At 42.5% G+C, this 27,579-nt stretch overlaps 1 protein-coding gene across 10 annotated transcripts in view; it reads left to right on the top strand.

Moving 5' to 3' along the window:
- Nucleotides 1-27,579, top strand: part of LOC125763371 (adenylate cyclase type 3) — a 37,206-nt gene that overhangs the window by 5,141 nt on the left and 4,486 nt on the right. For 4 of the 10 annotated variants that reach the window (XM_049426469.1, XM_049426467.1, XM_049426465.1 and 1 more), the window contains exons 2-15: nt 4,836-5,682; nt 6,720-6,891; nt 9,927-10,086; nt 10,198-10,347; nt 12,243-12,361; nt 17,490-17,601; nt 18,288-18,415; nt 18,485-18,643; nt 19,479-19,617; nt 21,531-21,632; nt 21,920-22,221; nt 22,448-22,535; nt 24,316-24,432; nt 26,869-27,064. In XM_049426469.1, coding sequence (XP_049282426.1) covers nt 5,478-5,682; nt 6,720-6,891; nt 9,927-10,086; nt 10,198-10,347; nt 12,243-12,361; nt 17,490-17,601; nt 18,288-18,415; nt 18,485-18,643; nt 19,479-19,617; nt 21,531-21,632; nt 21,920-22,221; nt 22,448-22,535; nt 24,316-24,432; nt 26,869-27,064 — 2,149 coding nt within the window. In that variant the 5' untranslated portion in view covers nt 4,836-5,477. Of the gene's footprint in view, nt 1-4,684; nt 5,683-6,719; nt 6,892-9,926; nt 10,087-10,197; nt 10,348-12,242; nt 12,362-17,489; nt 17,602-18,287; nt 18,416-18,484; nt 18,644-19,478; nt 19,618-21,530; nt 21,633-21,919; nt 22,222-22,447; nt 22,536-24,315; nt 24,433-26,868; nt 27,065-27,579 lie in introns of all 10 variants that reach the window. The other 6 variants (XM_049426464.1, XM_049426462.1, XM_049426463.1 and 3 more) reach the window with 3 other exon arrangements.

Raw genomic sequence — 27,579 nt, 5'->3', positions numbered from 1 at the left:
CACATACGTACCGCTATACACGTTTTGTGAAACTTTTATACATATCTTAAAACAAAACCAAAAATAAACTAGTAACATTAGTCACTCTAATAGCTCCGGCACATGTCCCTCTCGAGATGAGAGGGGTCCAAAAAAACCTTTCATTTATATATCTTCGGAAAACAACTTGAACCGAATTAGGAGAATCGGAAAGAAGCAAACGAAGCAATGCTCTTGTCTTGATTGCCATCTTGTTAGTAATAAATTCGCCGACACGGCCCGACCGACCAATGGGAAAGTCAGCGAAACCTAGAAGCAAGCGGAAAAAGGGGAAAAACTTTTCCCTACTGACAAACAAACTGATAAGAAGTCAGTCACCCGTACGAGACACGAGGCTGGAAGAAGGCAAAATAGTTTAGCATACAATTTTGCTATCCATACTAACTTCTGGTAAAAACGAGGCAAAAGGGACCAAAACTAAGTTACGCCTAATGTCGCAGCACTTCCGGTAGTTTCTTGTCAGTTTTGCCGATTGTGAAATGAAATCATAGACTGCAGCCACCGTCGTCGTGTACAAATTTCATTTCATGCCCGATGCAAAACCGGAAGAACGGAGAAAAGTTATGCTTTTCCCTACAGCGTTGGCGGGAATAAATGCAAATGTTATATGAAACGGTAGCTAACGAACTGTTTTTTTTCTTCCCTGTTACTGAATGAGAAGAATTGCAAAGGTGAATTGTACACATTTTATCGTTTATTTTATCGTAGACTGAAGGGAAGCTTTCAACTACTAGACGCACGAAGGAAGGGTACTTAAGAACTCAAACAGTTTAATGAAAGGATTCTAAAGATGCTTGAAATTAAGGGTTTTGTGATGGAAATATGTATGCTACTTCAAAGCTGTTATTTAAGTCATACAACTTCACCTCAATTTATACGACGCTTATTCTAAATTTTTCACCTGACGAGACCCTGTAATTTACCTGAAAGCAATATTGAAAAGTTGCAATCACCAACCGTTGTTTTTCCACCACAGTAAACAGATTCGTCTTCGTATCCTTTTCATCTCAAACTGGAACAGTCCATTTCGTACCGTTTGCGTTGCTGATACGATTCAACCCAGATTCAGTGAAACAACACAGACTCCATTTCTGCCGATAGAGAATCGTCGGGAAATGGGACACTTCCTTCTTTTATTCATTCCCATTCGTACGGTGGGAGCATCTTAATTGCTTTCCAACCGGGAAGAAACTTTTGATGCTGATGGATGCCCTCGGTACGATGGCTATGACCGGGCAAGGGCAATGCAAAAAACCGGGGGGCAAGCAGTGCCATTTCATTACTGCGGAAATGGAGCGCAATGCGATTGGCATCGTATCCACTTACACTTGACCTAATTGATCGTGTTCTGATGCAAAATGAAAAATGCACAAGATGCAACAAACTTTACACACTTTAATTAAATAAATAAGCGAGAACATGTATATTAATGAACTTATGTACAATTAATAAATTAAAGGAATTATTTAACATTAGCTGAACTTGTTACACACTCAAATGACATCCTCGTCTTTCCCTGATGTCCTCTTTTTTCTGATACATCCCGTCCTAAATCAGCTTTTTCTCATGTTTATACACTTAATCCGGCCTATAATTTAACCTTCGCAAATGCTTCACATTCCAGCTGTTACTTTGAAAACATCCTGATCCAAATCAAAATAACACATCCTTTCTCTGCCCTTTCGAAATGAACCGAGCGCGGTCGACCGTCATTAGCGAAAGATTGAACGGTCTTTTTCGTGTGTTTGTGTGACCGTTCGGTACGAAACGAGTACCAAGTGTGACCATTAGTATAAAGCGAAATGCTGTTCTGGAAAGAATTTTATGTGTGCTTCGGTACCTGGTGGTTAAAAACGAAAGCCATCCAACTCTAAGTTACAAGGTTTCAGTGAGAATAAAAAAAATAACCTTAGTTAATCCTTCTAAAAAAAGGTTTACTCGGGGAGTATAGTAAGGTGTTGGGCCAGGATTGTGAGCTGGAAACTCGTGGGAGACGGGTCAAGTATTTTTAGTGAAACCTTCGTGCCAGACACACATTTTGGCAGCTACCGAACGAGAATGTGAATTCTCAGCCAACCGTACGAACTGTTGACAGTGCTGACCTTTCAACGGTTATTATTTTGTGCCTCGAGCCTTGAGAACGGAATAATGCACACACTGGCAGCAATTGAGTTTCCATGTAATCGGCCGTCTGTTCGTTCGTTGAGTTTTTGTTTTTATTCTTCCCATTTCATCGCTATATTGAGAGTAAAATATACTTTGCATTTATTGATTTATGGTGCCTACGCGAACGGGGCTGGAAGAATGGTTTATGAAAAACTGGCCAAAGCACACGAAATACATTAAGCTAATTGAATGCTCAACAAAGTACCAAGTTTCCTATCTTCTTTTCTCTCACACCACAAAACACGGTGGTGTTGATGCTGACTGTAAACTTTGCAGACACTTTTCAACATTCAACGGTGTGGAAGAGATGGAGCGAACGAATATAAGCAGGGCCATCATAAATTTTATGTCGACCTCGAAAAGTACATAATTGAAAGGTGGAACAACAATATACCCGTTCGTCGGTAGTGTGGTATCATTTGCACCCCTTCGGCACATTACTATCAACCGCTGTCGGCGTGTGAAGAACAGGCGGAAATAATTAACAATACCTCGCGCACAATATATTACAGAACTTTCCACGAGAGAGAGAGCAAGGCACTATACTTTACAGTCACAAGTCATGATTAGATCTAGGGCAGTGTGTGATTATAAATAGGTGAAGTATGACCACCGAACGCTACCATAAATTAACCACAAAACGTTGAACAATGCTCCGGTGCGATGAAGGATGATAGGAGTGAAAATTTTCCAAAATTTGAAACATTCTGTTATCTGTTAACAAATGTGGCAACATGGGTGTACATTTTCACCCATTTACTTGCACGCTGCAGGGTGTAAAATAACCGTGCCAAGCAATAATATTTTGTAACGGTGCAAACGATGGAGACGCCTGGTGTTTTTCGTTTTTCTCTTTGTGTGATGGAGACGCCCGGTGGTTTTCGCTTTGCCGATGGAGGCGCCTAGTAGCTGTTACGAGCATCACTAATTCTCACGCAAAGCAAACGATGATGCTGGTCGTTCCGGTGCGATAAGCTGATGCGAATGCATTTATTTGCGGCGTGAGCTTGCGGGAAACATCGTACAGTATAATGCAGCATTATTTGTGTTGCTGTGCTTTTCGGGTAGCCCAGGGAGTTTCATAATGGATCCATAAGCTCCAGGCGAGTGAGGTTTTTCGAGTGGAGCAGATGAAACCAAAAACGTAAAAACGAACGCATGTGATCTTCTGTACAACGACTAGTGTACACGGGTGTTGCTGCAACTGATGTGTTGCTGTAGCTAAAAGTAAAGCGAGCGTGGAAAATTTCGCTTAAAACCATCATCCTTTGAAGTAAAGAGGCAATGCAACCACCCTGGGTTGCAAACTTTTGTCGACATTTCTCACAACTTTTTCTCTCTATGTATGTCTCGTTTTTATTCCGACTGAGGGAACCCTGAGTTGCACCAGCTACTCCTAACAATCATGCAAAAAAGTAACCGTACGACATGTTAAAAAAAAGAACAGTAATAACGTTTGCAGCCACAGTAATGTTTTTCTCGAACTTTTTCATGCAGATTTTCCCTTAGCCGACATTTCGTACACTATTTCTATGCACTTCCACTATGCCAATTAGGCAAACTAACCTCGTTGGGTTTGTGATGAAGTGAAAAATTGTGCTGGAAAAGTTTTCTAATTAGCATATCCGAGATGCTTCATGGAAATGTTTCAACGGGTTTTTTTCTCGCACTTGCACATGGCTTATATACAACATAGAAACAACTTCAACTTCTACTAAATTGTTTTCAATTGAAAACTGTTATATGCCATGTTCACCTTAAACAAACCATCGAAGAAAATAAGGTTAAATCGAAACGGCACTTTCCTTTCAATCGGCTGTGGCTCATAAACATCGTTAGCGTCAATCGTTATCTATTCCAATACCAGTCAGGTGCAGATGTGGAATGTACCTCACACTGGTGGTCGTAAAAGGAAGAAAAAAGAAGAAATAATAATAAAAAAAAAACTCTACCTCACATTGTTAAGCATCTCGGGCGCGTACCGCGCAACATGGGATTACGGTCTTGAAACAGACCAAATAGCTGCCGGCCACCGTTTGGATGATTTTCCTTCCTTTCGCTCCCCATTCATAGATAGCTGATTGTTCTGGTTTGTTGGATTTGTTTAAGGCTAACTTTCAATCGCCCACACAATGCGTTTCATGCGCAAAGCTGACAAGTATTAGAAAAATATGATTGATTGGTTCACATCGCCAATGGCGAGTAAAGCGCGATTACGTGCAGCACGTCTTTATAGGAGCTTAGTCAATATATAACATAAAGTTAGCTTTTTTAAATAGCAATAAATGTACAACATGCATTCTTGCAAACACTCCACTAACAAAAGGCACGTTATGATAAGGAAAGTTGTGCTATTGGACAGTTTTGGTTGGAAATAAAAATCAAGAGTATATTCAAACAGTTTATCAACGATTGATAGTGCTTTGTTGATTTTGTTTTCGCTCTCCTTATCTCTCACTCCCATTTCCCCCAACATTAGCAGCTGAACCATTTCACTTCACCAAAGACTGGTAGTGGCCATTTTTTATAATTCCCTGTAGGAAATGCTGGATAAAACCTAAACATTTCAACTACAGGCCATCGGTTAACGAGAGCAAACTCGACCTCTCCCACACCATATCTTCCGACAGAAATAGCCTAAAGGATAGATAACGGAGCGTGAAAAAAAATAAAAACATGTGATCTCGTTAATCAAACACCGAAGAGCGGAACCGAAGCTTATCCAAACAGGGAGACATCAAGCCGCCGGAACCAGACGGTGTCCCACCGATAGCTCACCAGGACCCGAGAAGACGCGTCCCAGTGCCAGGGTTACGTGTATCCGCTGAGCATTTCACTGTACGATGATGTAGCGGCTGGCAGCCAGCGAAGCAAAGCCGATAGTACGAAAGCAGAAAAATCGCGCTTTCCGACCGCCCGGAACATTCGTTAGTATTATCACCGACATCATCGGACGGCCGTCACGACCGTCCGTGCGCTCGCTGTGGTCGTTGTCATCGTGACCGGCGTTGTATCGCGTCCGACAGTCGATCATTTCGTGTCCCCAGGCGACGCTTACGGTTGTGTAGACGGTAGCATAACCATGCTGTGTGTGCGCCGTTCGTCTGATATTGCAAACGTATCGAGGCAGCTCACGTGCGGTAAGTGAGTGTGTGAGCTGTCCACGTGAAGGTGAAGATATAGCAGGACACAGCAGAGCAGGTGGTTGTGAGTGAGTGAGTTAGTGAAAAGTGAAAAGTAAAATCACAAACGAAACGCCCAAGTGACCAACGATGGCCGGCACGATAGCGACGACTGTGGGCATAAATCAGGCTACCGGTGGTGGCGTGCTGCTGCCCGACGCTGTCCTCGACAAGCTGTACCAGAGCTACGCGCTCAAGCAGAAGCGGGTCGCCTTTACCTGCTATCTGATCGCCTCGATCCTGTTCGACATCTGGGCCATTGCGGTACCGCAGGGACAAAGCGTTGAAAGCATAGGTAGGTGTAATTGCAGCGAACTAATCTGCCTACCTTCTCCTCCTCTTCCGTTTACTGCCAAATTGCCAAAGACATTGAAAGGGCAATGCCATAGAACGAGAAACGAAAATACAAAACACAAGCACAGACAGGGAATATTTGTCTTGCAGATCAAATGAAGCTTAAGCAGCACGAGAAAGAAACTTTAACCCTCGTGCCAAACGTACTGTGCTTGCGTTTAAAAATGGAATGACGATCGGTTTGGCAGTGGGTACGGGGGTTTCTGAAGTTTTCTTATCACTTAAAACTTTTCCAATTATTACGCAGCTATTTTTTGATCCGGTTTCGCCTATTCAAGATTGTTTTAGAAGATTTTTGAACGAAAATGAGCATTTGATTAACAGAGGAGAGGACTTTTCCTTTTGTATGTGATTCGTTTCTCTTGTATTTTTTAATTTTTTTACGATGATTTCAGTCCGTCGGGTTGATGTTGATAAGAGAATATTTGTTGTTGTGTTAATTGATTACTAAGACATAATTTTTGTATTTGCTTCTTTTTATACTCTTTAGTTACGTGTTGTATGGTTCAATTTAACATATTTTTTTCTAAATATTTATATTATTTTGTATTGTTTCCCCTTTATTCTACTTTATATTTGCTTAATAAGACATTTTGCGCATTACGCGTGATAAAAGACATACTTTAGAAAAATGCCTGCCCACCTAGTTTTATCTAAATCTTCGGCGTCAGCTGTTGATTAAAAGATATGTTTTGTCATTTGGTTTTACAATTAAAACCTTCTTCCTTACATGCGTAACCGTTCATCGTGCATGTTTTGCCATACGAAATTAATTATCTCAAACCATCTGATCGCGTTTTGCGCCAATTGCATTTCTATTGTTTCAATTTGCTCGCCGAACCAAACGAATAACAACTTCACCTACATATCTTACCGAGCGAAAAGTGTTTCCGCCGATCGGGAAAACGAACCGCCAGTCACACGTAACACGTAATCTAATCGTAACCCGTTTGCTTATCTTTACTGTACGTCCACCAGTCGTTACCAGCGTGTTCCTCACCATCAACGTCGTCCTGGCGATCGTGTTGCGCTTCTGTGGGCGGGGTCGTTTCCGTGGCGTCATATGGGAAGTAGCGCCCCATCTGGCGTGGCTGCTTGCCATTAAGCAGCTTTTCCTGCAGCTCTTTCTTAAAGGCTCGGTAACACCCAGGTAAGTGTTTCACTGATTTTTTCTCCTTTTTCTCCAGCTTTGCTTTTAGTTTAACAAAAATGAAGGTGTTTTCAAGGGTGGTGCGGGACAACGTGCAATGTTGTTTGTTGGTTGTTCCGGTTTATTTCTTTTTATTACTAGAAATTGACTGCACTGTTTGCGTTTACGTTGGCATTGTTTGATCCGTTCGTCTTGTAAAGTCGGAAGCAGAAAGGGGTTAAGGAGTTTTCCAACCCCCAAAGCAGGAAATGCAGTCGACCGAACCAATCAAATCGATTCGTACCGGGCTAAGCGGTATCGTTAGTGGCACGAAGTCAGCTGCCATGATTTCTCTATTCTACTCGCCCCCTGTTTACGACACAGTCTGTCAGTCGTCGTCAGTGTGTACGGGCGCTGCAACAACCGTGCACCGTCCGTAATGAACCTGTGTACATGTCTCATACGAAAACATGGAAACGTGCCAGGGGTAAGGACAGAATTCCTGGCAATCGTCATTGTTGTCGCACAAATAAGATTGTGTTCCATAGTGATTGTGTGTTTGCTCCAGTATACGCTTCACCAAAGCTAACAAGAACACACACGACAGCTTCTAAAATGGCCACAAAATCGGGTCAGCCAGAGGATTGTGGAGTGGATAAGTGGCTTAAGAAAATAACAACCCTTACTTCCAGGAAGCTTGGCATGAAGGAATCACTCACCAGGACACTGCCACACATGGAGCACACGTGCCACACGCTGGCACCCATTTTCGGAACCTTATTTCTGTACGTGCTATCATTACACGTTCCAGATGCGCAGTGCACGGAAATTGTAGACCGATGGAAAATGGTTTCTATTTCCACTTGCATCGCTAAAGTTAAATTCCAGATTTTCCCTAATTTCCTATCACTTCAACCCAGCGTTCCCAGTGAATATCGGCCTGTTGCTACAAGCACTGGAATATTCATTACCGTTACTGTAGTGAAATTGTAATTATTTCATCCTGTCAAACAGGAAGCTGGCAGTTTCGATTAGTGCAGACGATCGATTGGATAGATCGGGACAATGTTATCAATTTTCTCTTCCAAATTTCCCCGTCCTACCCCATCGGCTGCTTCCCACAAACAACATCACTTGATAAGCACCAGTAGTACTTCATCCATTGCATCATCGCGCAATCGATTGCGAAGCATAAATTGCTTCTCGTTACCCATGGTTGTCAAATCAATTTCACTCGCAAAGCTCATCACGCATACATAAAGTCATACCACAAATGCGAGGAAATGCTGCTACCGAGAACGGAATGTTTCATAAGCGCTTAGATTGCGTACGTGCACATTTCCCTGCGGGCCACCACTGGTGCGGATCCAAGCTGTTGCATGGTGACATGTCCACCGGTTCGGGTGCATTCGTCCGCGAAAATTAAACCCTGCGCTATATCACCATCCTTCATTTTGCCTGTACCGAACTCGATCTGCAGGTGAAAAGCAAATATCAATTTTCGATTGACACAAGCGCTCATATCAACCATCGGTAATAGCGCATCGACCCACATTCGATGTTTTCCAACTCACCCCTTTTGCGGGGAAATAGAAAGACGCGAGTAGTACGCGATAAGAGGATGATTTAAAAGGATGAAAAATGTCCTTTCATCGTGCGATGTGCACCCATGTTTACCCCGTTAGTTTATTTTTTTTTTCTCAACGAAAAGTGAGTCCATTAATTTTATTGACAGTGCGCTTGTAACTGTATCCCATCGCCATCATCATCATCATCATCATCATCTGCTGGGTATATTTTGGTGAGGTTCTTGTGTAAATGGTACCGCATGGTTGTTTGTCCATTTCATCATACATACCGACCACATATACACTTTCCTTATTCACCCAGCGACACATACACCCTCATGCACCCAAAACATTTGCAAAGTCGCCTGGCACACTATTACTAGCTCCCAACCTGTGTTACTGCTGCCGACGTAATGCGCGGTTCGTCAAAATAATGTAAATGAATATTCATGCCAATGCCAAAATGGAGACTCCCTAATTTAAACTTAATTATCCGGCAAATGGTGCGAGCGAATTTCGACTAAATGTGAGCAAACACGTCCACGCGGGAAGGCCGTTCCGGGGACTGTACGTGTGTGTAATTTGCTGGAACTGTGTTTTTTTTCTTATATTTTAAATTTACGCCTGCTTTTTGGGGCAAAAACGTTACTTCACGCTGTACTTGTTCCGTTCTCAAAGGGCGGACGGAGAGGTGTTACGGTGGGTGTCGGTGATAGTCTAAAAAGCTTTCCGTTTATGATAATTTAGTTAGCAATGGAGTGAGTGCTTTCACACAGTAATACAGATGATTTTTCACAAGCACACGCTGAAGAGGTTTGATAAATGATTGGCTATTAATTTTTCTTCTGATTCGTTTCATGTAAACTTTTGCATAAAAACAAATGCAAAGCGACGTATAGTTGTGTGAGGAAATTGCTTCTAATTTTTCATGAAAAAGAAAAAAAACATATCTTTCCATACGGTTTTTGGATAGCATGTCTTGGAAAGTTTTTAATACACCCTTGGGTTTTAAAGAGCTTTTGTCTACATTGTTACCGCGTCACCTTCGCTTACCGTTTTTGGACCATTAAGTCAACCCTTCGTAGTGTGGTTTTCCGATGGAACAAAAAGAATTAAGCATTATATTCAGATATCTTCTAATTCGCCTTCTACGGCGCGCCCGAATCTCGAGTTCAACACCCAAAACTCCAACATCAATTTCAAACTTTCCAATGAATATTTCTAAATCATGCGTGAATACGGTTGAACGAACAAAATCCTCCGATGCCCCAAAATCCCAAACCCAATTATTGCCTGGTGGAATTATATCACCAAACCGTCTGGAAGCTGTAAAGAGTGTGAAAACCGAACTTCTTTCGCCTAAGTTTTGTCTTTTTAGCGTTGCTTAAGCAGTACTCTAAGCTGGTGCCTTTGCATCAGTAAAGCATCGAAATATAGCCAACCATCGGTAATATTTCATGGGTTTTGTTTTTCTTTTCCACTTTCCAGAGATTCGCTCGGTTGGGCCGTGTTGCTTAATTTTTTAGTATACGTGACCTTGCCAGTGCTGCTGAAGTACACCGGGATTCTGCTCGGGCTCGGTTCGTTCGCTACCTACGTCAATGCAATTATCGGGCTGGCCAAGAAAGAGAACTATTTTTGGGAACAGGTAAGCAGACAGGTTTCAATATCCACTTTATAGAGATCATTCCTTACCTTCGCAACGGAATGCCGCATTGGTACTGCTTCATCTCTTTTATTTGTTCCATTTCTTTTCCAGCAAGTGGCCAACGTACTTCTGTTGATTGCCGCTACTCTTATCGGGCTGTTGTGCTACTTCTTGGCCGAAGGGAAACAACGACGAGCTTTTCTCGAAGCAAAGCAAGGCCTAGAGGTGAAGATGCTGATCGAGGAGCAGTCAGCCGAGCAGGTCAGTAGTGTCAGTCCGCTTCCGGTGTGTGTGTGTGCGAGCTTCGGGACCGTTCGGGTTTCAACCCGGAATGAGGTTTTAAAATAAATCAATCATAAGCCAAACCAACATTCTGAGGCTTGATTTACGACCAGAGGGGGTAGCATCCACATTTGTTTTCCCCTCACATCACTCCTCCTTTGGCTCCCTATTTTCCAACCTTCCCAAACTTGAAAGGGAAAACAGATGCCGTATGGCCGATTTTGGCAACATGCAAGGAGCAATAAATCAACTAAGCTTTCAAGCGAGCCGTACACGAGGGTAGCGTACGAAAAAAAAGTCGACACACGAAACGAATCCTCTTATAGTAGGACTGTTATTCTGTAGCTCTACAAGGATGGCTTTAATGCTTTCGTGCTCTGGTTGCATTGCTTTTCAAAAAGGAAACAAAGGGTAGAAACAGTAGGAAGCAGAACAGCGCAACAGCTTGGTTCGGTCGGTCGGGAAGCTTCATGCAACCAAATCGATCAATGCCTAGTCGTCAGTAATCGGCATGGGAATGAGCTAAGAATCTATTATTCTTCTCCACAATGGATACGTTGAGATTCGGTTTGATTCATCGATGGAAAAGTTGCGAATGATTTGAATATTCAACATTGGTTCATTTTGGTTTGACGCACATGTCAATCCTAAAAAGTGATTTTTATGTGTGTGTTCAAATGACGGGTAAAAATAGCATCACACACAAATATTTAGCGCATATCATATATCAATTCAATGACATGATTTTAGGAGAATTCAAATGTAAAGAATTCTCAAAACCAATTACATAATATTTAATGGAAACTCTCTATGGTTTATCGTGAATAAACTAATCGATTATTAAATTCCGGAAAACGTCCAATAACAAATTTATCTTCATTTCAATTGGCGTGGGTTACCTTGAAACTTTTAATTATTGCTTCCCAGAATCTGAGTATCGGCCAGTTTAAAACTAATCTTAGCTTTCCTTTGCCTTTGTTTGCACGTTCACATAAAGGTGTCAAGTATTGAAACAATTTCGCTTCCACTGTCGTCACAAGCTCACAAAAAATACTTACCATTTTACCGATTTTCCCATCTATTTCCGGAGAAAAACAACTCATCGCTTCAACTATTCGTCGCAAGGTCGACTCTATGTACAGCGTCCCATTAATCGGACACTTTGTACGAGACTCGTAAAAATACTTTCCCACACTTTGTGCCGATTTTTCCACCCAACACCCCCCCCCCCCCCCTTCTTACACATGAATTCGTACCTTAAGTCTGCTCCGGACGTCCGTAAATAGTCAACAGTTTTTACTGCAGCTAGAGATTGAAACACGAATGCGTTTCAATGGCGACAGTGTACCGTTGTGGAACAGTTTTGGGCACGTTTGGGCAAGGATTGTGACGGTGACGGTAACGCTGACTGATATTGTGTTTGGCATCGGCATCCGCTTTGAAATTGTTTTTTTGTAACCGTCGGTTTAAACATTCATCAGAGCGTTGCGTTGGAGATGGTCGTAAAACAAAAGTTGGTCCGTTACGTTCGTCCGGTTTCGTAAAAGATTTTGTTGGTGGAAAGTTGTATATCGTCTGGGAAGGCACTTTCAAAGTAGTTTACTTTAGCGGCACTTAACCCGTCGACAATACAAGCGGATTCCATCTAATTGAATTGATTTCAATGTAGGAAAGAAGGGGCAGAACAAGTGAGAGGTGGATGGAAATGGAACGCAGAAGAAAATTGCAAGTAACAATGCAGATTACTTTCGATCAGGTTCAGACGTAGGATCAGGACGTACGAGACAGAATAAACGGATGAAGGATTGGTAGTTGGCTTAACGAAGTCGAGCAAAATCTAATTTAATTTTTCTTCGTGCTAACCTCTTTCGCAGGAGCGATTGCTGCTGTCGGTGCTACCCGAGCATGTTGCGGTCAAGATGCGGCAGGATCTCGGTTCCACCAACTCGGAGCAGTTCAAGAAAATCTACATGAGTCGCCACGAAAACGTCAGGTAAGCAAGTGCACGACCTTTGCCACGTGCTGCCTATATAACGCATTCCGTATTGTGGGTGCGTGTGTAATCGTCCCACCAGGACCAATCGAAAGCAATCCGTGTGGAACGATAAAAGCACCGAGCATATTTATCCACACTCCGTGCTGCGGTGGCTTTTGAGGATGGGGGGAGGGGAGTGGGCGGAAAGCAAAGGACGCTTTTCCCTTTGACGAGCCGACATCACGACAAAAGGAACGCTGTTTACCCATTGGTTTGAAAGTCGATTGCGTCACCCGAACACAAAATCAGAAGGAAAAAAATAAATCACCCCAAAAAAATGAGTTGAGGTAGGTTTTCCTTTCCCCAGGAGGGAAAGCGAAAGAGCGCCCCCGGGAGTTCGGTAAAATCTTCAACACAAGGAAAATTCGACACGAAAATAAACATACCAACGCTTCGGGGATACTGCTACGCTCGGGGAGCCGGAAAATCGAAGAACAAATCATAATAATGAAACATAAGTAAATAAACATGGCGGCAAGTTTTGACAAGCGATCGTCAAGCACGGTACAGTTTTGGAGGTTTTTCCAACGCCAAATGGTGTAAAGGAGGTGGAAAATCGGAAAAGCTGAGATTGAAGATGACAAACGCTACCAATGCTGTCCTCCTGTGGCAGCTTTCATAACAGACGGTTTGCGATGTTTTGTTGCCTGGAAAAACCTCAACCTCTTGAATCAACTTCACCGAAGGGAGCTGTTGCAAAGCGAAAGCAAATGGAAAAAATCAGGACCCCTTCGGCGCGACTGTACGGTGGAGGGCGTTCAAGGGATTTCTACATAAGGGACGAATGATTCTCAGCAAGGGTGAATCTATTTCCATCAGTTTTCCATTTCTTCTTGCTTTACGTTCGTTTTACACCCTTCCAACAAATTACGTCATTTTATTTAGCAAATTTTAATTTTAATCGAAATTCTTTCGCACAATCGAGCAGACCTGAGCTTTGAACAAAAAAAAAACATTGTGCTTTTTACCGTCTTACGCAATGGAAAACGGGATTTTGTTTCAGTTTCAAATATCAAACCGTTAACTAGATTTCCCTTCCGTTGAGAAGCGGCTTCCCATTCACCGACTCGTAACGCATTAGCATCCTTCCGGGGAAAAATCAATCAAAGCCTAAGAAACGCTTGTGTCTACGTTCCAAGGGTTCCGACTATTTGCAAATCGGAGTGTGGAAAAAGGATTACATCCGTTGCATCAACTTTTTGATTTCATTTTGAACCAGCCATCGCTCGCATTTCGATTACTTTCAGCAGTGAAAATAATCCTTCTCGGTGGGACTGAAGGAAGAAAAAAACTGCTCAATTTATTTTCAGTTTCTTCTTGGGAGAATGGTCAATAGTAATACAATACAATTTAATACACAATATGGATAGTATTTTGAGTAATACAAACAGTTCAGCAATTTGCACAATAAATTTACTTTGTAACCGAGCAAATAGAAGCGTTTCCATCCATTCAACATATTTGTTAACGGGTTCGGGGCATGAGAGCGTATCGACACGTCCTCAACAGTTCGTGACTTATTGGCTTACTGGTTAAATATATGCTCTGATCGATCTAATGCTTTGCAAAGTTCATCGAGCTTAATTGGATGCCCCCATGTCAGGGTAAAGTGGATGAGGTTGTGTCGATTTTGTAGCACAATTTAAATATGACAATTTTATTATCCCTTTTCCCAATCTGTCCCAGCTGTCATGTGTTTTTCCGGAACCGTTCAAATGAAGCCCATCGGGTGGCCGCACCCACAAAGTAAGAAATAATTTAATTACACCCATTCGGGAACTTTCGGCGAGCAATAACAACTTCCTACCCCGTTCCCAAGCAAACAACCGGGCGAGATCCGATGGTGTAATCATTAGGTGCCGGGAAAGTTTTGGACCTTTCCCTATCGGTATGGTGCCCAAGTTAATTGAAGTGACGCTTAAACACGGAAAAGCTCCTACGGCGTTTCGGTAAGCACGAGATGTGTGTGTGTTTGGTTGTTTGTGTGTAAAACAAAGGACACTTTTTCGAGCATCCAGGAGTTGAAACGCACCAAAGCAACGAATGACAATATGCCCTGCTTTAGTCGGATGTTGTCACTGTTTGCTTTTGGAACGGCCAATTTAGCGGGGGGATCGAAGCGAAGCACTCACTCACACATACACACTAGACACCAGCTGGCTCGGGGGAAGAAACAGGAAACATGCCGATGCGCACCTTCACACGCGACACCAGCTCTTGCCATTGTTTGTTTAATAAGTTATGAAGAACCGCAGCAGCATCCAGCCCGCTTGGCAGGACCTTTTGTCAAGTGAAAAACACTTTTCCGAACGAGTACGCTTCATCGTTTCCTCCTTCAAGTTGGGGCCCGTCTGCAACTGACTGTGAAAGTAGAAACCGAAACAACCGCGCTCTTTTTCTCGAGACAGCAGCAAAAAGCATACCTTCGGGCGGATACACATGCCTGGTGCGAAACCGACCATCCACGGCATGTATACAGCCGAGTCATGTCAGGTACCGGAGATATTTCTTCGCAAGATCATCTTCCAGCTTTGCGCCCGGAAGCATTTCCTTTTCGGTGGTTGCCACCTCCATTCGCCCAAGATGTTTGTGACACGATTGTAAGGAGACGGTACCCACACACAAACATCCCGCAACCAGAAGGCGCATGAGGTGAAGTTTTGTTCGGAAAATTAAATTATCCTTTTACGCCACAGCGGGAAAATTTCGTGCATTGCCAGTCCCACCGGCGAGGGTTGGAGGATGGTGAGCGATTCCGAGAAGGAATAAAAATTGCTAACACCCCAGACCTGCCAGTGGTTGGCACTCGGTGGCGGTCCCACGCGGCATGCCACGTGTCTGGTGGGCAATTTGTCTCTCCGTACGGAGGCCGGTAAAAAAATCTCCGCCAGGATTTGGGTACCGGGTTGGTTTGCTTGGAAGCTTATTTTCATCTTTTCGGCCAGATTGGCTTACTCATTTTTCCGTTGTGATTGTTGAGGGTGATTTAGATGACGAATGAGGTAAATATCGTTGCTACACCTTGCCGAACTGCAAATGGTGTTCTAAATTTATCTGCACGTCCTACGAAACGAATATTATCTGCCCGGGAGCGTTGGGTAAATGAACTCATTTTTAATAATAAAAGACTTTTTGTTACACACAACAATGTTTTCTGTTTTAAAATAAAATCAACCACCACGTGTCGCGTTGCAGTAAATGCCAACGATCGTCGAACGTTACCGAACACCAAGCATTTTGCAGTGCACAAGGAGCAAGTTTACTTTGCACTTTTGGGCTTACAGTACGAACCCCTTTTTTGCTATTCTGCTTGGTGCAGTATTATCACAAAAGGGATACGACACCGCAAGTAAACTACAGCCGCGGTTTTGGGCCATATCGTTACGTGGACTGCTGACGATGCATGCGTACGGGTCTATTTCGCCCCGAGCGTAATGCCACGGTATGAATATCGGGAAAAACCGCAAGCCTCATCATGAAACGACAGCGTACCGGCAACCGATGGTGCATTCACACCGAAGCCAATCCTATTTCCCAGACCCGTAGGGTACATCATACGGCTATGCCTGTTGTTCCTGGTCCGACACAAGGGAGCATCGAAATGACGGAAAAGGTTTGCAGAAGTAGCTGTAGTTTTATCATGCCTGCTGGCACGTCAATACTTAACCCAAACTCAGGGTGGTAGGTGTATCTGAATCTGACACGATGTGTTGCATGATGATAGTTGATAATTTTTTTTCCAATAATCCTCTTACGTACGATCGCTGGAAGCGCACGATAACGGGAAACAAGTTTTGCAATGCTGAAAGGTTTTTGCGGATTCTGCACTTAAGCTGTGTTAAGACCGTTGATTGGGTGACGCAAGTGAAGATCAAGTTTGCCTACCGAATAGTTGACTTTTTTGGGACATTAAGACGAAAAGGCGTAGATATGGTCGTAGACCATATGACGTCTGCAATAGATAAAAGCTCCATAAATATCTTTCAACTTAATTATTGAGCGATTTTCTTCCTTGTATTGAATACCCAACAAGCTAGACTAACTTCATTCGAATGATTGACACGGGTCCAACTTCCAAGACAAAATACGAATAATTCCGAAATTTCTTTTCCACACCATCCACATTATACTCCATGCGGAATGTAATGGATAAACGGTCAACTTTCTTGTTCGAAAGACACAGAAAACGAAAGGAATAAAAATTGAATCGTACTAAATTCCTTCTCACCCGATCACGTACAAAAACGGTGTGAAAAGTCCGAAATAACCCTCTGCTACCATTCTCCTCCATGAGGAAAAGTTCCATCGACCCGCGCTCATTACTCCTCCCGAATACCGTAATCCAACCACCTGTGCAAACATTGCCAGTACCCCGAAAATGATGATTGTTTGTTCATCATAATGCCAAGGGTGAAACATGTTTTGCCGGTACCGCTCCGGTTTGGTTTATTTATTTGCCAAATCTCCACGCAAAACACGGAGCCAACACAAACAGGTCGTTAGCAAATTAGTGCCGGCTCGCTACACTTACTTCGGTTTCGGTTTCGCAATGTGCCGCTGGCCGTCGATTTTAACTAGCACCGTTACGTTTTGAATGTCGTGCAGCATGATTTAGTCCAGCGTACTCCAGTGGAGACGTTGGATGGCGATTCTTCCCGGTGCGCGATACCGTGCCCCCTTGCTGTGACCATGCGGGAGACGGATATTATTGCAGGAAGATTAAATTTAGCACAGCATGAGAGCGTAGGGGCCACATGCCAATCGATCATAGGTCATGTACATTCATGTTAGTTTGCTGCACGATTGTGTTGTATGATCGATGGGTGAGAGTGAAAACAGATGTCAGACGGTTCAAAAGCGCGGGAGCAAAAAATGAATAAACAATTAGTTTTATTTAACTTGGAAGAAAATATCCTTACGATATGTTGTGCAGACAACGTTAGCATCACATTGTCTGTACGGAACGAACGAGAGAAAGTTGTCCCTGAAAGCAACTTCCTCGCCCGTAGGCTGTGGAAAATCATTTGCACCACAGTTGATGATGAGAGTGTTATTTCTGTTTTCTTTCTTACCTTTTCTCTTTCAGCATACTGTATGCAGATATCGTCGGTTTTACGGCCATCTCGTCTACCTATTCGGCCCAGGATCTGGTGAAGATTCTCAACGAACTCTTCGCCCGTTTCGACCGGCTTGCGGAGGTAAGTATCACGGGGAGCACTTTTTGCCACACTACACTCTACGCCACCTTCCGGAAGGAGTGAATGTGTGCACCGAGAGTGTTGTTCCTTGTCTGATGTGTCTTCGACTGGGTTGAAGCATAAATTAAATTTCGCAGACACCGTGACACATGGGCTTTTTGTTTGCACCGGACAGACTGGGGACAAACCATCCCGTACGGAATGCACACACGATCTGGATCTCTGATATTTATGTCACACGTACACCAAGGGGAAGGACAGACACGAACGAACATAAAACATAATATAAACCCGGTACAAAAGCACATCATCCAGGCAGAGTTCCGTTCGTTTCGCTTCTCATCAGTTCCGTTGCTCCACTTCCTGTACCGCAAGCCTTCCGTGAGGAGGATAAATACTCCGACGGAAGTGTATGGAAAAAGCATTACGCTTCGGTCGTCACCCAACCATCCCTCGCTATCATCACCGAAGCCACTCGTTGACGGTTGAAAAGTTTTTCTTTATTTTCATTTCTTTTTTTCTTTCCAAGTATTAGCACAAGAAGTGGATTGGAACTAGTTAGACAAGTAGACTTTTATGAGGACTTTGACGAACTTTGCACGTCGGGGCCTACCTCGCACACGTTGCGCACTGCCGGGTCCGATGTTCCTAAGTTTTTTCCTTTTCTTTGTCCCACCCTTTTGCAGAAATATCAACAGCTGAGGATAAAAATTCTGGGTGATTGTTACTACTGCATCAGTGGAGCCCCCGTCGAGCGGCCGGATCATGCCGTCCTGTGTGTGCACATGGGTCTATCTATGGTGAAAGCGATCAAGTAGGTTCCACCAGCAACCAACCCCATTTCATGGCAATTTCTTATTGAACTTTCACGTGAATCCCGCAGGTACGTCCAGCAGAAGACTAACTCACCCGTGGATATGCGCGTCGGCATACACACCGGTGCAGTGTTGGCGGGAATTCTGGGCCAACGGCAGTGGCAATTCGACGTCTACTCGAAGGATGTCGAGCTGGCGAACAAAATGGAATCAAGTGGAAAGGCTGGGTAAGAGTACCGGGAAGAAGGCGGGCAACAAAATAAAAAGGGACAACTCTCCCGTCCCTATTTTGCTGGGTAAATCCTTCACCAAGCGAAGCGGATATTTGAAGAAAAGCCTTGGAAAAATCTACATAATCGTACTCCCGGAACGAATCGTAAATCGTTCCCCGATCGATTGGCTTGATGAAAAATTACTTGATGCCAGTTTTTGTCCCTCCAAATAAACAGGGAAAAGGAACGATGGGGTAGCGAAACCATGCCGATGGATGTTAAAGAGCGATTTCTTCTGGCAAAGATCAATCCACTTTAACAGTCGCGTTAAAAATGGGCGAAAGAACGAAGCTAAAGCTTCCTACGCTATTTCAACACTTTTCAACACTTTCTTTTTGAGCCTTTTCTTCCTTCCCGTACTGGATCCATTAAACTTCTTATCTTAATCAGTTAGAGCGATTTTTTATGTATGCAAAAGAGTCGGCAGCATTGCTTGCTTGAAAGAAAAATATCCTCAAGGTTTGCCACTACGCTTTATTTTCTTTTCACATTTTCGCGTGTCTTAGCGTCTCCCAACCCCAACGGGCTTATGGAGAAGAAAAAAAATCCTAAATTGCTTTTTTGGTTTTGTTTCTTGTTTCTTACCAAACGCCCCTTTCTTAACGTTTACGATCGTAATATCCTAACCAAATAGCATTAGAAAAAAAGGCGAAAAAACAACTGCAAAATGATTTGCCATGTCGATAAAGCTCCCAGCAAGTCGAAGGAAAATAATTCCAAATGAAAACTCATCATACCATTTGCGATTTTTCCTTACTTTTTTCTCTTGTGCTTTTTTTCCCTTCCACAGCCGTGTCCATCTTTCGGAGAAAACGCTCGGTTTTCTAAATGGCGAGTTCGAAGTCGAGCCGGCCTTTGGTGAAAAGCGCGAGGAAGCCCTCCGAATAGCGGGCCTTAAGACGTATTTCATCACGAAGGTGCTTAAACCGGTAAGAAATTATTATCATACATAAGATGGATGATTTTTCTTTCCTTTTTTTTCTGGTGGTTAAAAACTTTTCGCAGCGGCTGATGAGCCTGTGAGGCTGGAAACCCGCACAAAAATCGTTTGAGTTTGTGTGGGTTTATGTATCCATCGCACCGTACTACACCTGCTGTTCATTCGTGCGTGTCCATAAATATGCTTAAAGCGCGCATCATCATGGTCGGGCTGAAATCTAATCACTGTAAGCACGCATGAACTTGGTACCATTTATCACATTTCCCTTGGCCGGCTATAAACTGCTACTGCCAGCTTTTCGGCGTAAAGTAACGCTACATCAAATCGGAATGGGAAAAAAAGGAAACATTTTCCTCCACGAGTACATTCCTAGGGTTCATCCGACGGTTGGCTGTAAAATACGTTTTCTTCTTCCCATGTCTATACCAAACTTCGTATCCCATCAGCACTTGAAGTGTGCCCATTATCGAAGCACTGGCAATGCTGTTAGCGGAATTTGATTTCACATTTTCATTCAACCATCAATTGATTCGATAATGCTTTCGACACGATCCTGGCGCGCCAGCGCACACCAACCAACAGCATTCAAGAGGAATGTGTGGCTACGATGGAGAGCTGAAGAAGCTTCTCAGTTTTAGCAAAAAGTTTTCCAGTACATCGTGAAGACACGGATGGTATGAAAGCAACGAAACATGCATGTACAGCTTCCGTATCATCTCCCTGGATTTATCGATGTTTGGTGTGAGTTGTACATAAAACGACGGTTCAACGGTTCTACTGCTGTGCACCGGAAAAGGAATTGTCTCAAATGTCAACTCACTAACTGGTTTAAAAAAAACACATATCACCCATCCTTAACGCACATCTGGGGATAAATTTAAAGGTCGATACCGCTGGAATGATGGCTTTACTAGGCGTGGAATCACAGCCCAACAAAAGCGGACCACCACCAAGTACTCATTGAGCTGTTTCTTTCCGATGGGAAACTGTGGTTAAGGAAGCGGAGCAATACTTTGTACTTCAGAGGCTTATTTATGGGTCGAAAGCTTCACTGTCCCAAATCACCGACGTTGACACAGGCCCACCGAGACCCAGTGTACCTTAAACGACGACGACAGGCTTAACGACGTAAGCGGACAGTATATGTGTCCCGGGAGACAGTCCCAGACGTTAGTCCATTAGTTCTCATCGAGACATACTGCCTTTCGGATGTCGGCCACAGTTCATGATTAATGCAATTACGTACAGAAAAGCATTGTCACCGGTGGCCGTTGGCATTGAACGTTACAAGTCATCCTACTTCCCCACAAGGTCAGAAGTTCTTTTCCTTAAAGGACGAACAAGGAAATACATTGGTCCGGAATCGGATCGGATTCCGGATCCTGATGATAGTTTCAAAAAGAGCTATCACACATAAACCATATTTTGGTACCAATTGAATAACTTTAGGCGTTGTCATCTTCAAATGCTACTCGTCTTGCGTGGTTTGTGAATAAATATGCCTAAAAGTATGCAAATCCTAATCCAAATTAAGCTCAATCAACAATCAGAGTAAACATCTTCAACTATTTGCTGGTTTCGTTTAGAAGGACCGTTGATAGAATTTCCTTTTTTCCTTCGGAAAATTATTTTCATTATACACGAAAATCCATCCTTGCACCGTAACGCTGACGTTTGTCTATTCACGAGAATTTAATAAATCTTTCTGTTTCATAGCTTTGAATTCCTTCTGCGCTTTGAGCGATAAAATGGAGAACTGTCCAATAAATATGATGCTGCTCTCATTTCCTTTCTGCCAGTCAATCTTTTCCCGAAAATGATGCTGACGGCTATTGTTCTTATTTGTATTTCATGCCCTCTTTCCTGCCACACCCACACACACACACGCCGTTTCGGGCTTAGTTCTGCCCGTCGGAGCACAAAAATGGTTCGGCCGATCCGAAAGATGTGGTCATCGAGGCGGACGGTCCGTCGGAGATCCTCCGCGATGAGGACGACCCGAAGGTAAGCTTTCCACGGGCCGAATGGTTGGGCAATTAATTTTCATTGCAGGTTACCATGGACACACTTCCTTCGTGTCCTTCGAGTGGTGGCTCTTGAAATAAAACTCGCTGCACTCATTGGTTATTGGTTGGAACAGGCGTTATCTTCCACAAACGACTCGAATCGCGTGCCTTCGACGGTTCCGGGATCTCATATTGCAACACTTCCCGCTTGCTTTAGACGAACGGCGCTCGAACTGCTTAGATGAGGCATTAATTCTCGCTTTGCGTTCTTCTCGTCTGCTGCAGGCCGCCAGTGAAGCGAACGGTGGCGGTGACGAACCATCGACACCGGGCACCGACGACAAAACGGACACACTGGAGGACGAGCAGGCGTGCGAGGACTACAAGATGCGCCTCCGCAAGGAGCTCGTCAGCCGGGACGGGCACAGTGAAATCAGCAAGGATACAACCATTTTCCTAACGTTCAACGACAAAACGCACGAGACGGCCTACAACGAGTACCGGGAGCCGCACAGTGCGGTACCGCTGCTCGCTGCGCTGCTGGTACAGCTCGTCGCCATTCTGTACGCTCTGTTAGTTCTTCCAAGGTACGGTATACACGCCTCCGGAACGAATTGACTTAGTTGTCGCTTTTGCTCGTTTTGGTCGTGAGCAATGTGCTGCTTTAATTAGTTACGGAACCGACTTTTCCGCACCTTACCTTCTACTTCCCCACAGGGAGGGCTGGTATATTTATACGACTTTTGTGACTGTGTTTTTCATCTTTCTTTTCCAACCATCAACATGGACCAACGGGTTCCTCGCCCAATGTAGGACGGCGGTGCACTTTGAAATTGTGATACCGCCACTAGTGATTATTTTCGTGATGGTGTTCATTTCCGTCGCCGAAAGTCTAACTGGGGTAAGTATCTTGTTCTATTTTATTCATTACTAATGGGGGAAAACTAAATGAAAGCAAGAGTTTAATTGGGGGAGGCTCTTTAACTAAAATCTTTGCAAATATAAAATCATTTCAATGCAATGCAATTGCTAACCAGAACTTACTGAGTGTTTATAGAATTTAAACAAAACCAAACGAATGTAAATGAAGTAAATGAACAAGGAAATGGACCAAACTGAAAGATCATTTAAACATCCATTCAACTGTTACCACTCGGAATGGGTGTTTTATTCGCACTCTCTTACACCTACTTCCATTACCATTTCGATCGATCCTCCCATCGCAAACAATGTTCTCCGGAAGCGGGTATCTTGCTTCAGTCTCATTAATTTAGAATAAAGTGACCGTGCCGTCTCATGGGAAGCAAGTGGGAGACAAAGGATGCTCATAAAATCGAACGATTCGAAACTTTTCTTGTCGTAAACTTTCAATCGCTTTCGCGTTATGCTCCACGCACCATATGTCGCGTTTGGCTGATAGAGCGAGCTGGTTAACCTCAGCCATCGTTAAGCATGGGAAGCAAGCACCAAAACAAACAAACAAAAAAATGATATCGGCTAAAAGCACCAAACATGCTACTAACGATAAATAACGATTTTACACCACATCGAGCGAACCGGCGACCCTCACACCGAGGGAACAATCGTTTGACGATCATTTGGTACGAACAATAGCGATGATACGTACAGTAGCAAACCGTGAGTGGTAAAACATGGTCGTTCGAACCGTGTCATCCCCGGTGCTGCCGGTTGACAATATATAGTGCAAAGGATAAACGACAGCCGGACATGGCAACTTGTTCTCATTTTCGCGCCACATCCCTTGTGCGTCATGTTTCTTTTTGCTATCTTGTTATATCCCTTTCTAGTGTACGGTGTTAGGAGCATTATTTCGCCTTTTTTTCCCCCTTCCAACGTGCCACCGAAGCGAACTGACAGCCTTTGTCCTAAACGGTGGACAGCATGATTATTCGTTCCGTTTTCAATTCCTCGAACGGTTCGCCTTCTCCGCCTGTTAAATCTCGTACTGTGCGCCATGTAATTTTTCTTGCACCATTTATCTATTCAAACGTGTGGCGAGCTGTATGTGCGTGTATCTTCTGTTTGAAAAGCGCAGTAAAAATTGAGCAACGTTCACAGTAATGGAGGACAGCGTTGCATATAACGAGCACATATAAATCATCACCAACGGACGGTTGCGCGTGGGATATTCTTGCATATTACTTCCACGCGTCCTGATGTTGCTGTTTCGCAAAAAAAAGGAAATAATTCACTCAAATGCAAATCGTAGCGGTTGTGATGGAAAAAAGAATAAATTCCCACTGCATTCTTTTTAACCCGTGCTTACCGTGCAGGACTCAGCATATCCTCATTCACATTCAGCAGCGGACACGGAATGAATACCGGGTTGCCCTCACTGCTGTCTGGTGATTTATTTCAGTTTGCTTTTTTTCTGTACTCTTTCATCCTTTTCAATGCACTGATCAAACCCGTCACGTCAAAGAAACTTGCATACGGAATAAGCCAGTGGCTGGCGGTAATCCTGTAATAGAATTTTCCCACCCCTGAGGCTTACCCGGGAGCGGAGAGCTTAAGCATTGTAAAACGACACCACAGGGAATTAAAGGGCGATTTCAGCTTTTATTGCATTGTTCCACACTCACGCAGCACCACTGCTGTGTTGCTTCCGTACCGTGACACAACCCGCTTAACACTTTCGAACTTGGTTCCCGGTTTTACAGATTCTGCCGGCATTCATCACGCTAAACAGCAAACGATACAACGATAGTACCAGCTTACGGAAATCTACGGCCATCATTATCGTCCTGCTGCTGGGCGTTTCGAACGTGAGCGACATGGTAAGTAACGGTTCGGGGACATTCTCACAGACACTAGGCAGGTCGGTTTGAAGCTCCGTGTGGAGAAGGTTTACAATTCGTTTGGAAGTTAATATTTACCGACGCTTTCGTGGAGCTGCCAAAACACGTTCGCATTAGACAAACATTATGAGAAGAAATCGATCTCCATAAGACAAGAAGTTTAAATGTTTATCTTGGAAATTTCACTGAGATTACGACCTTTGTGCAAAGCATTATTCGAAGCTAATCGCAAATCGGTTTCAATCAATCGAATTCGATTCACCCCGTCACCCCGAATTGCCGCGTTTGCGAAAACGCCTTAGGAGAATGGCAAGTTTATATATTTTTTTTTCGGATTTTTTATTCTTTTTTTGGTTGAAGCATTATTTGAGTGAAAAGAAACTTATTTGAACCAATTGGCATTAAAATAAATCAATTTAATTTTTTTTGCAAAATTTCCCCAAAAAAACGTAAGGGGTACCCCTTATGAAATTTTCGAGTTGAAAATTTTAAAAAAATTTTGTTTCTGATTTTTTATTCTTTTTTTAATTTGAAGCATTATTTGAGTGAAAAGAAACTTATTGCAACAAATTCGCATTCAAATATATCACTTTTAAAAATTTTGCTACATTGCTCAAAAATGAGGAAAATTTTACATTTTCTCAAACAAGGTATGGAACTTGGTTCCTCGAATAACTTCTGGCACAGACATTTGAGTTCATGGCCGTCCAAGAAGAAAATGTAGCCATTGGTGTCATCTACCGACCACAGTTTAAAGATTGGCGATCCGTTGGATACCGACCGAGTTATAGCCAAAACTTGGTGCAAAAATGAGCCTTAGTAAATTTTGATTTGTTTGAATTTTTTGATTTTTTTATTATTTTTGACTCTTTTTTTTATTTAAAGCATTACTTGAGTGAAAAGAAACACATTGCAACCAATTGGCATTAAAATAAATCATTTTGATTTTTTTTCCAAATTTTCTCAAAAAAATGGCAAGGGGTACCCCTTATGAAATTTTCGAGTTGAAAATTTTTAAAAAAATTTTTTCTGATTTTTTATTCTTTTTTTAATTTGAAGCATTATTTGAGTGAAAAGAAACTTATTGCAACCAATTCTCATTAAAATAAATCAATTTAATTTTTTTTTCAAAATTTCCAAAAAAAACGTAAGGGGTAAGCCTTATAAAAATTTCGAGTTGAAATTTTTTTTGAAAACTTTTTTCTGATTTTTTATTCTTTGTTTAATTTAAAGCATTACTTGAGTGAAAAGAAACTTATTTGAACCAATTGGCATTAAAATAAATCAATTTCATTTTTTTTGCAAAATTTCTCAAAAAAAACATAAGGGGTAAGCCTTATGAAATTTTCAAGTGGAAAATTTTTTTTAAATTTTTTTCTGATTTTTTATCTTTTTTTTATTTATAGCGTTATTTGAGTGAAAAGAAACTTATTTCAATCAATTCCCATTAAAATAAATCAATTTTAATTATTTTTTCTAAATTTTCAAAAAATAGCCATAGGAAATTTTCAAATTTTTGGATTTTTTTTATTATTTTATTATTTTTTATTCGTTGTATTCGTTCGCAAACGTTTCGACAATTGCTAAGCGTTTAGTGACGCTGTCAGAGTGAATTTGACAAAAAAAAATATAAATTTAGGCCTTTTAGTGTTTTTAAAATTAACAAATGATGCATGATTTTTTTTTCATTTATCTGTTCAATAAAAAACTTCTCAAGATTTAAATCGCAAATAAACATTTACAAAAGTAATAAAAAAGTTTAAAAACACCATGCGCCTCCATACAGATTTAAAAAGCACCAGGCGCCTCCATACAGATTCAAAAAGCAACATGCGCCTCGATACAGATTTAAAAAGGACCAGGCGCCTCCATACGGAAGCCCCGCGTCGTAATTGCGTCGCAGCGCGTAAAATATTTTCTTCTCCACAAAACAATTGAATGTCTTGTACTGTTTGCTTTTGAAAGCACAAGATCGATACGGAAAATATATAGTTTATTTTAAACAGGTTCTAGTTAAGGAGTTGGTGCCAATGGTGACATTATGGCATATACACTAAGATACAACATTTTGTCATACAGAAAAAGTTCAATACGATTCACAACCGTAAAAACCTTCCGATTAGTTCATAATAAGCACTTTTGAGTCAATTTTATCACCCTACGTTTAGCAAGGGTTTACGATGACACGCATTGAAATCAGGTCCTTAAACCTTTTCAGTAAGGTATTTTTTATTTCAAGACGGAAAACCTTTTTCATAAGCTCAGAATCCCATACGCTCATACGTTAAATACTCGCTTATACTAGTATGAAAATTTGTTCTCTTTATAATCCTCACATTCTCTTTCTCTCTCTCTCCTTACTTTGCGACACGATGGACACGTTTTGCATACTAATTCACCTTTAAATCCGGACAGCTGGCGGCCTCTTACAGGACACCACTAAGCCTCAACATTACTAACGTGTCGTTCGCCTCGACCGAGATGGAACCAGCTAGCGTTTGTCTATTCCCGTCGTACTTCAGTAACTATACCGTTTTAATACTAATTGCCACCTCAATCATAACGCAATTATCGCATCTCAGCAAAATTTTATTAATGATCATCATAACCGGTAAATACAGCCTTTGCCTTATGCTTATGCTTTCTGCTGTCCTTCTTTCCCAACTCCCTATCTCTCTTCCTCTCCCCTGGAACGGGGGATGATGTTTGTCAAGTCACATTCACACACGTCATTTACTGCATTTAAGCATCCGGACGTGAGGTCACGATTCTCGGTGGAATTGGAAAATCGTCAAGAGCCGGCAAAGCACCGATTTGCCACAAATCGGTTTCGTAAATGCAATGTTGCAAGAAGTTATTATACCAATTGTCTTATCACGTCTGTGCCGAGTAGGGTTGTGTGCAGATTGATTAAATTTATTCATATCCTTCTTGTAGCAGCCAGAGGTTTGATTGCTGACGATTTCCTGCTTGCGGAAAACCCTCGCCAGTTGCATCGAGCAGGATGTGCATTCGGAGTGAAAAGAACGTTAAGACAAACCTGTGCCATTTTGCAATATTCAACAGCTTTTGCCATTGTTCCTTGTGCGGAACGTAAAATGTCTTCGAAGATGGAAAGCTTCCACA

This window comes from Anopheles funestus, chromosome 2RL (genome assembly GCF_943734845.2).
Source record: "Anopheles funestus chromosome 2RL, idAnoFuneDA-416_04, whole genome shotgun sequence".
NCBI classification, from domain to species: domain Eukaryota; kingdom Metazoa; phylum Arthropoda; class Insecta; order Diptera; family Culicidae; genus Anopheles; species Anopheles funestus.
The sequence above is the reverse complement of the archived record's forward strand: the minus strand, read 5'-3'. Positions and strand labels throughout refer to the sequence as shown.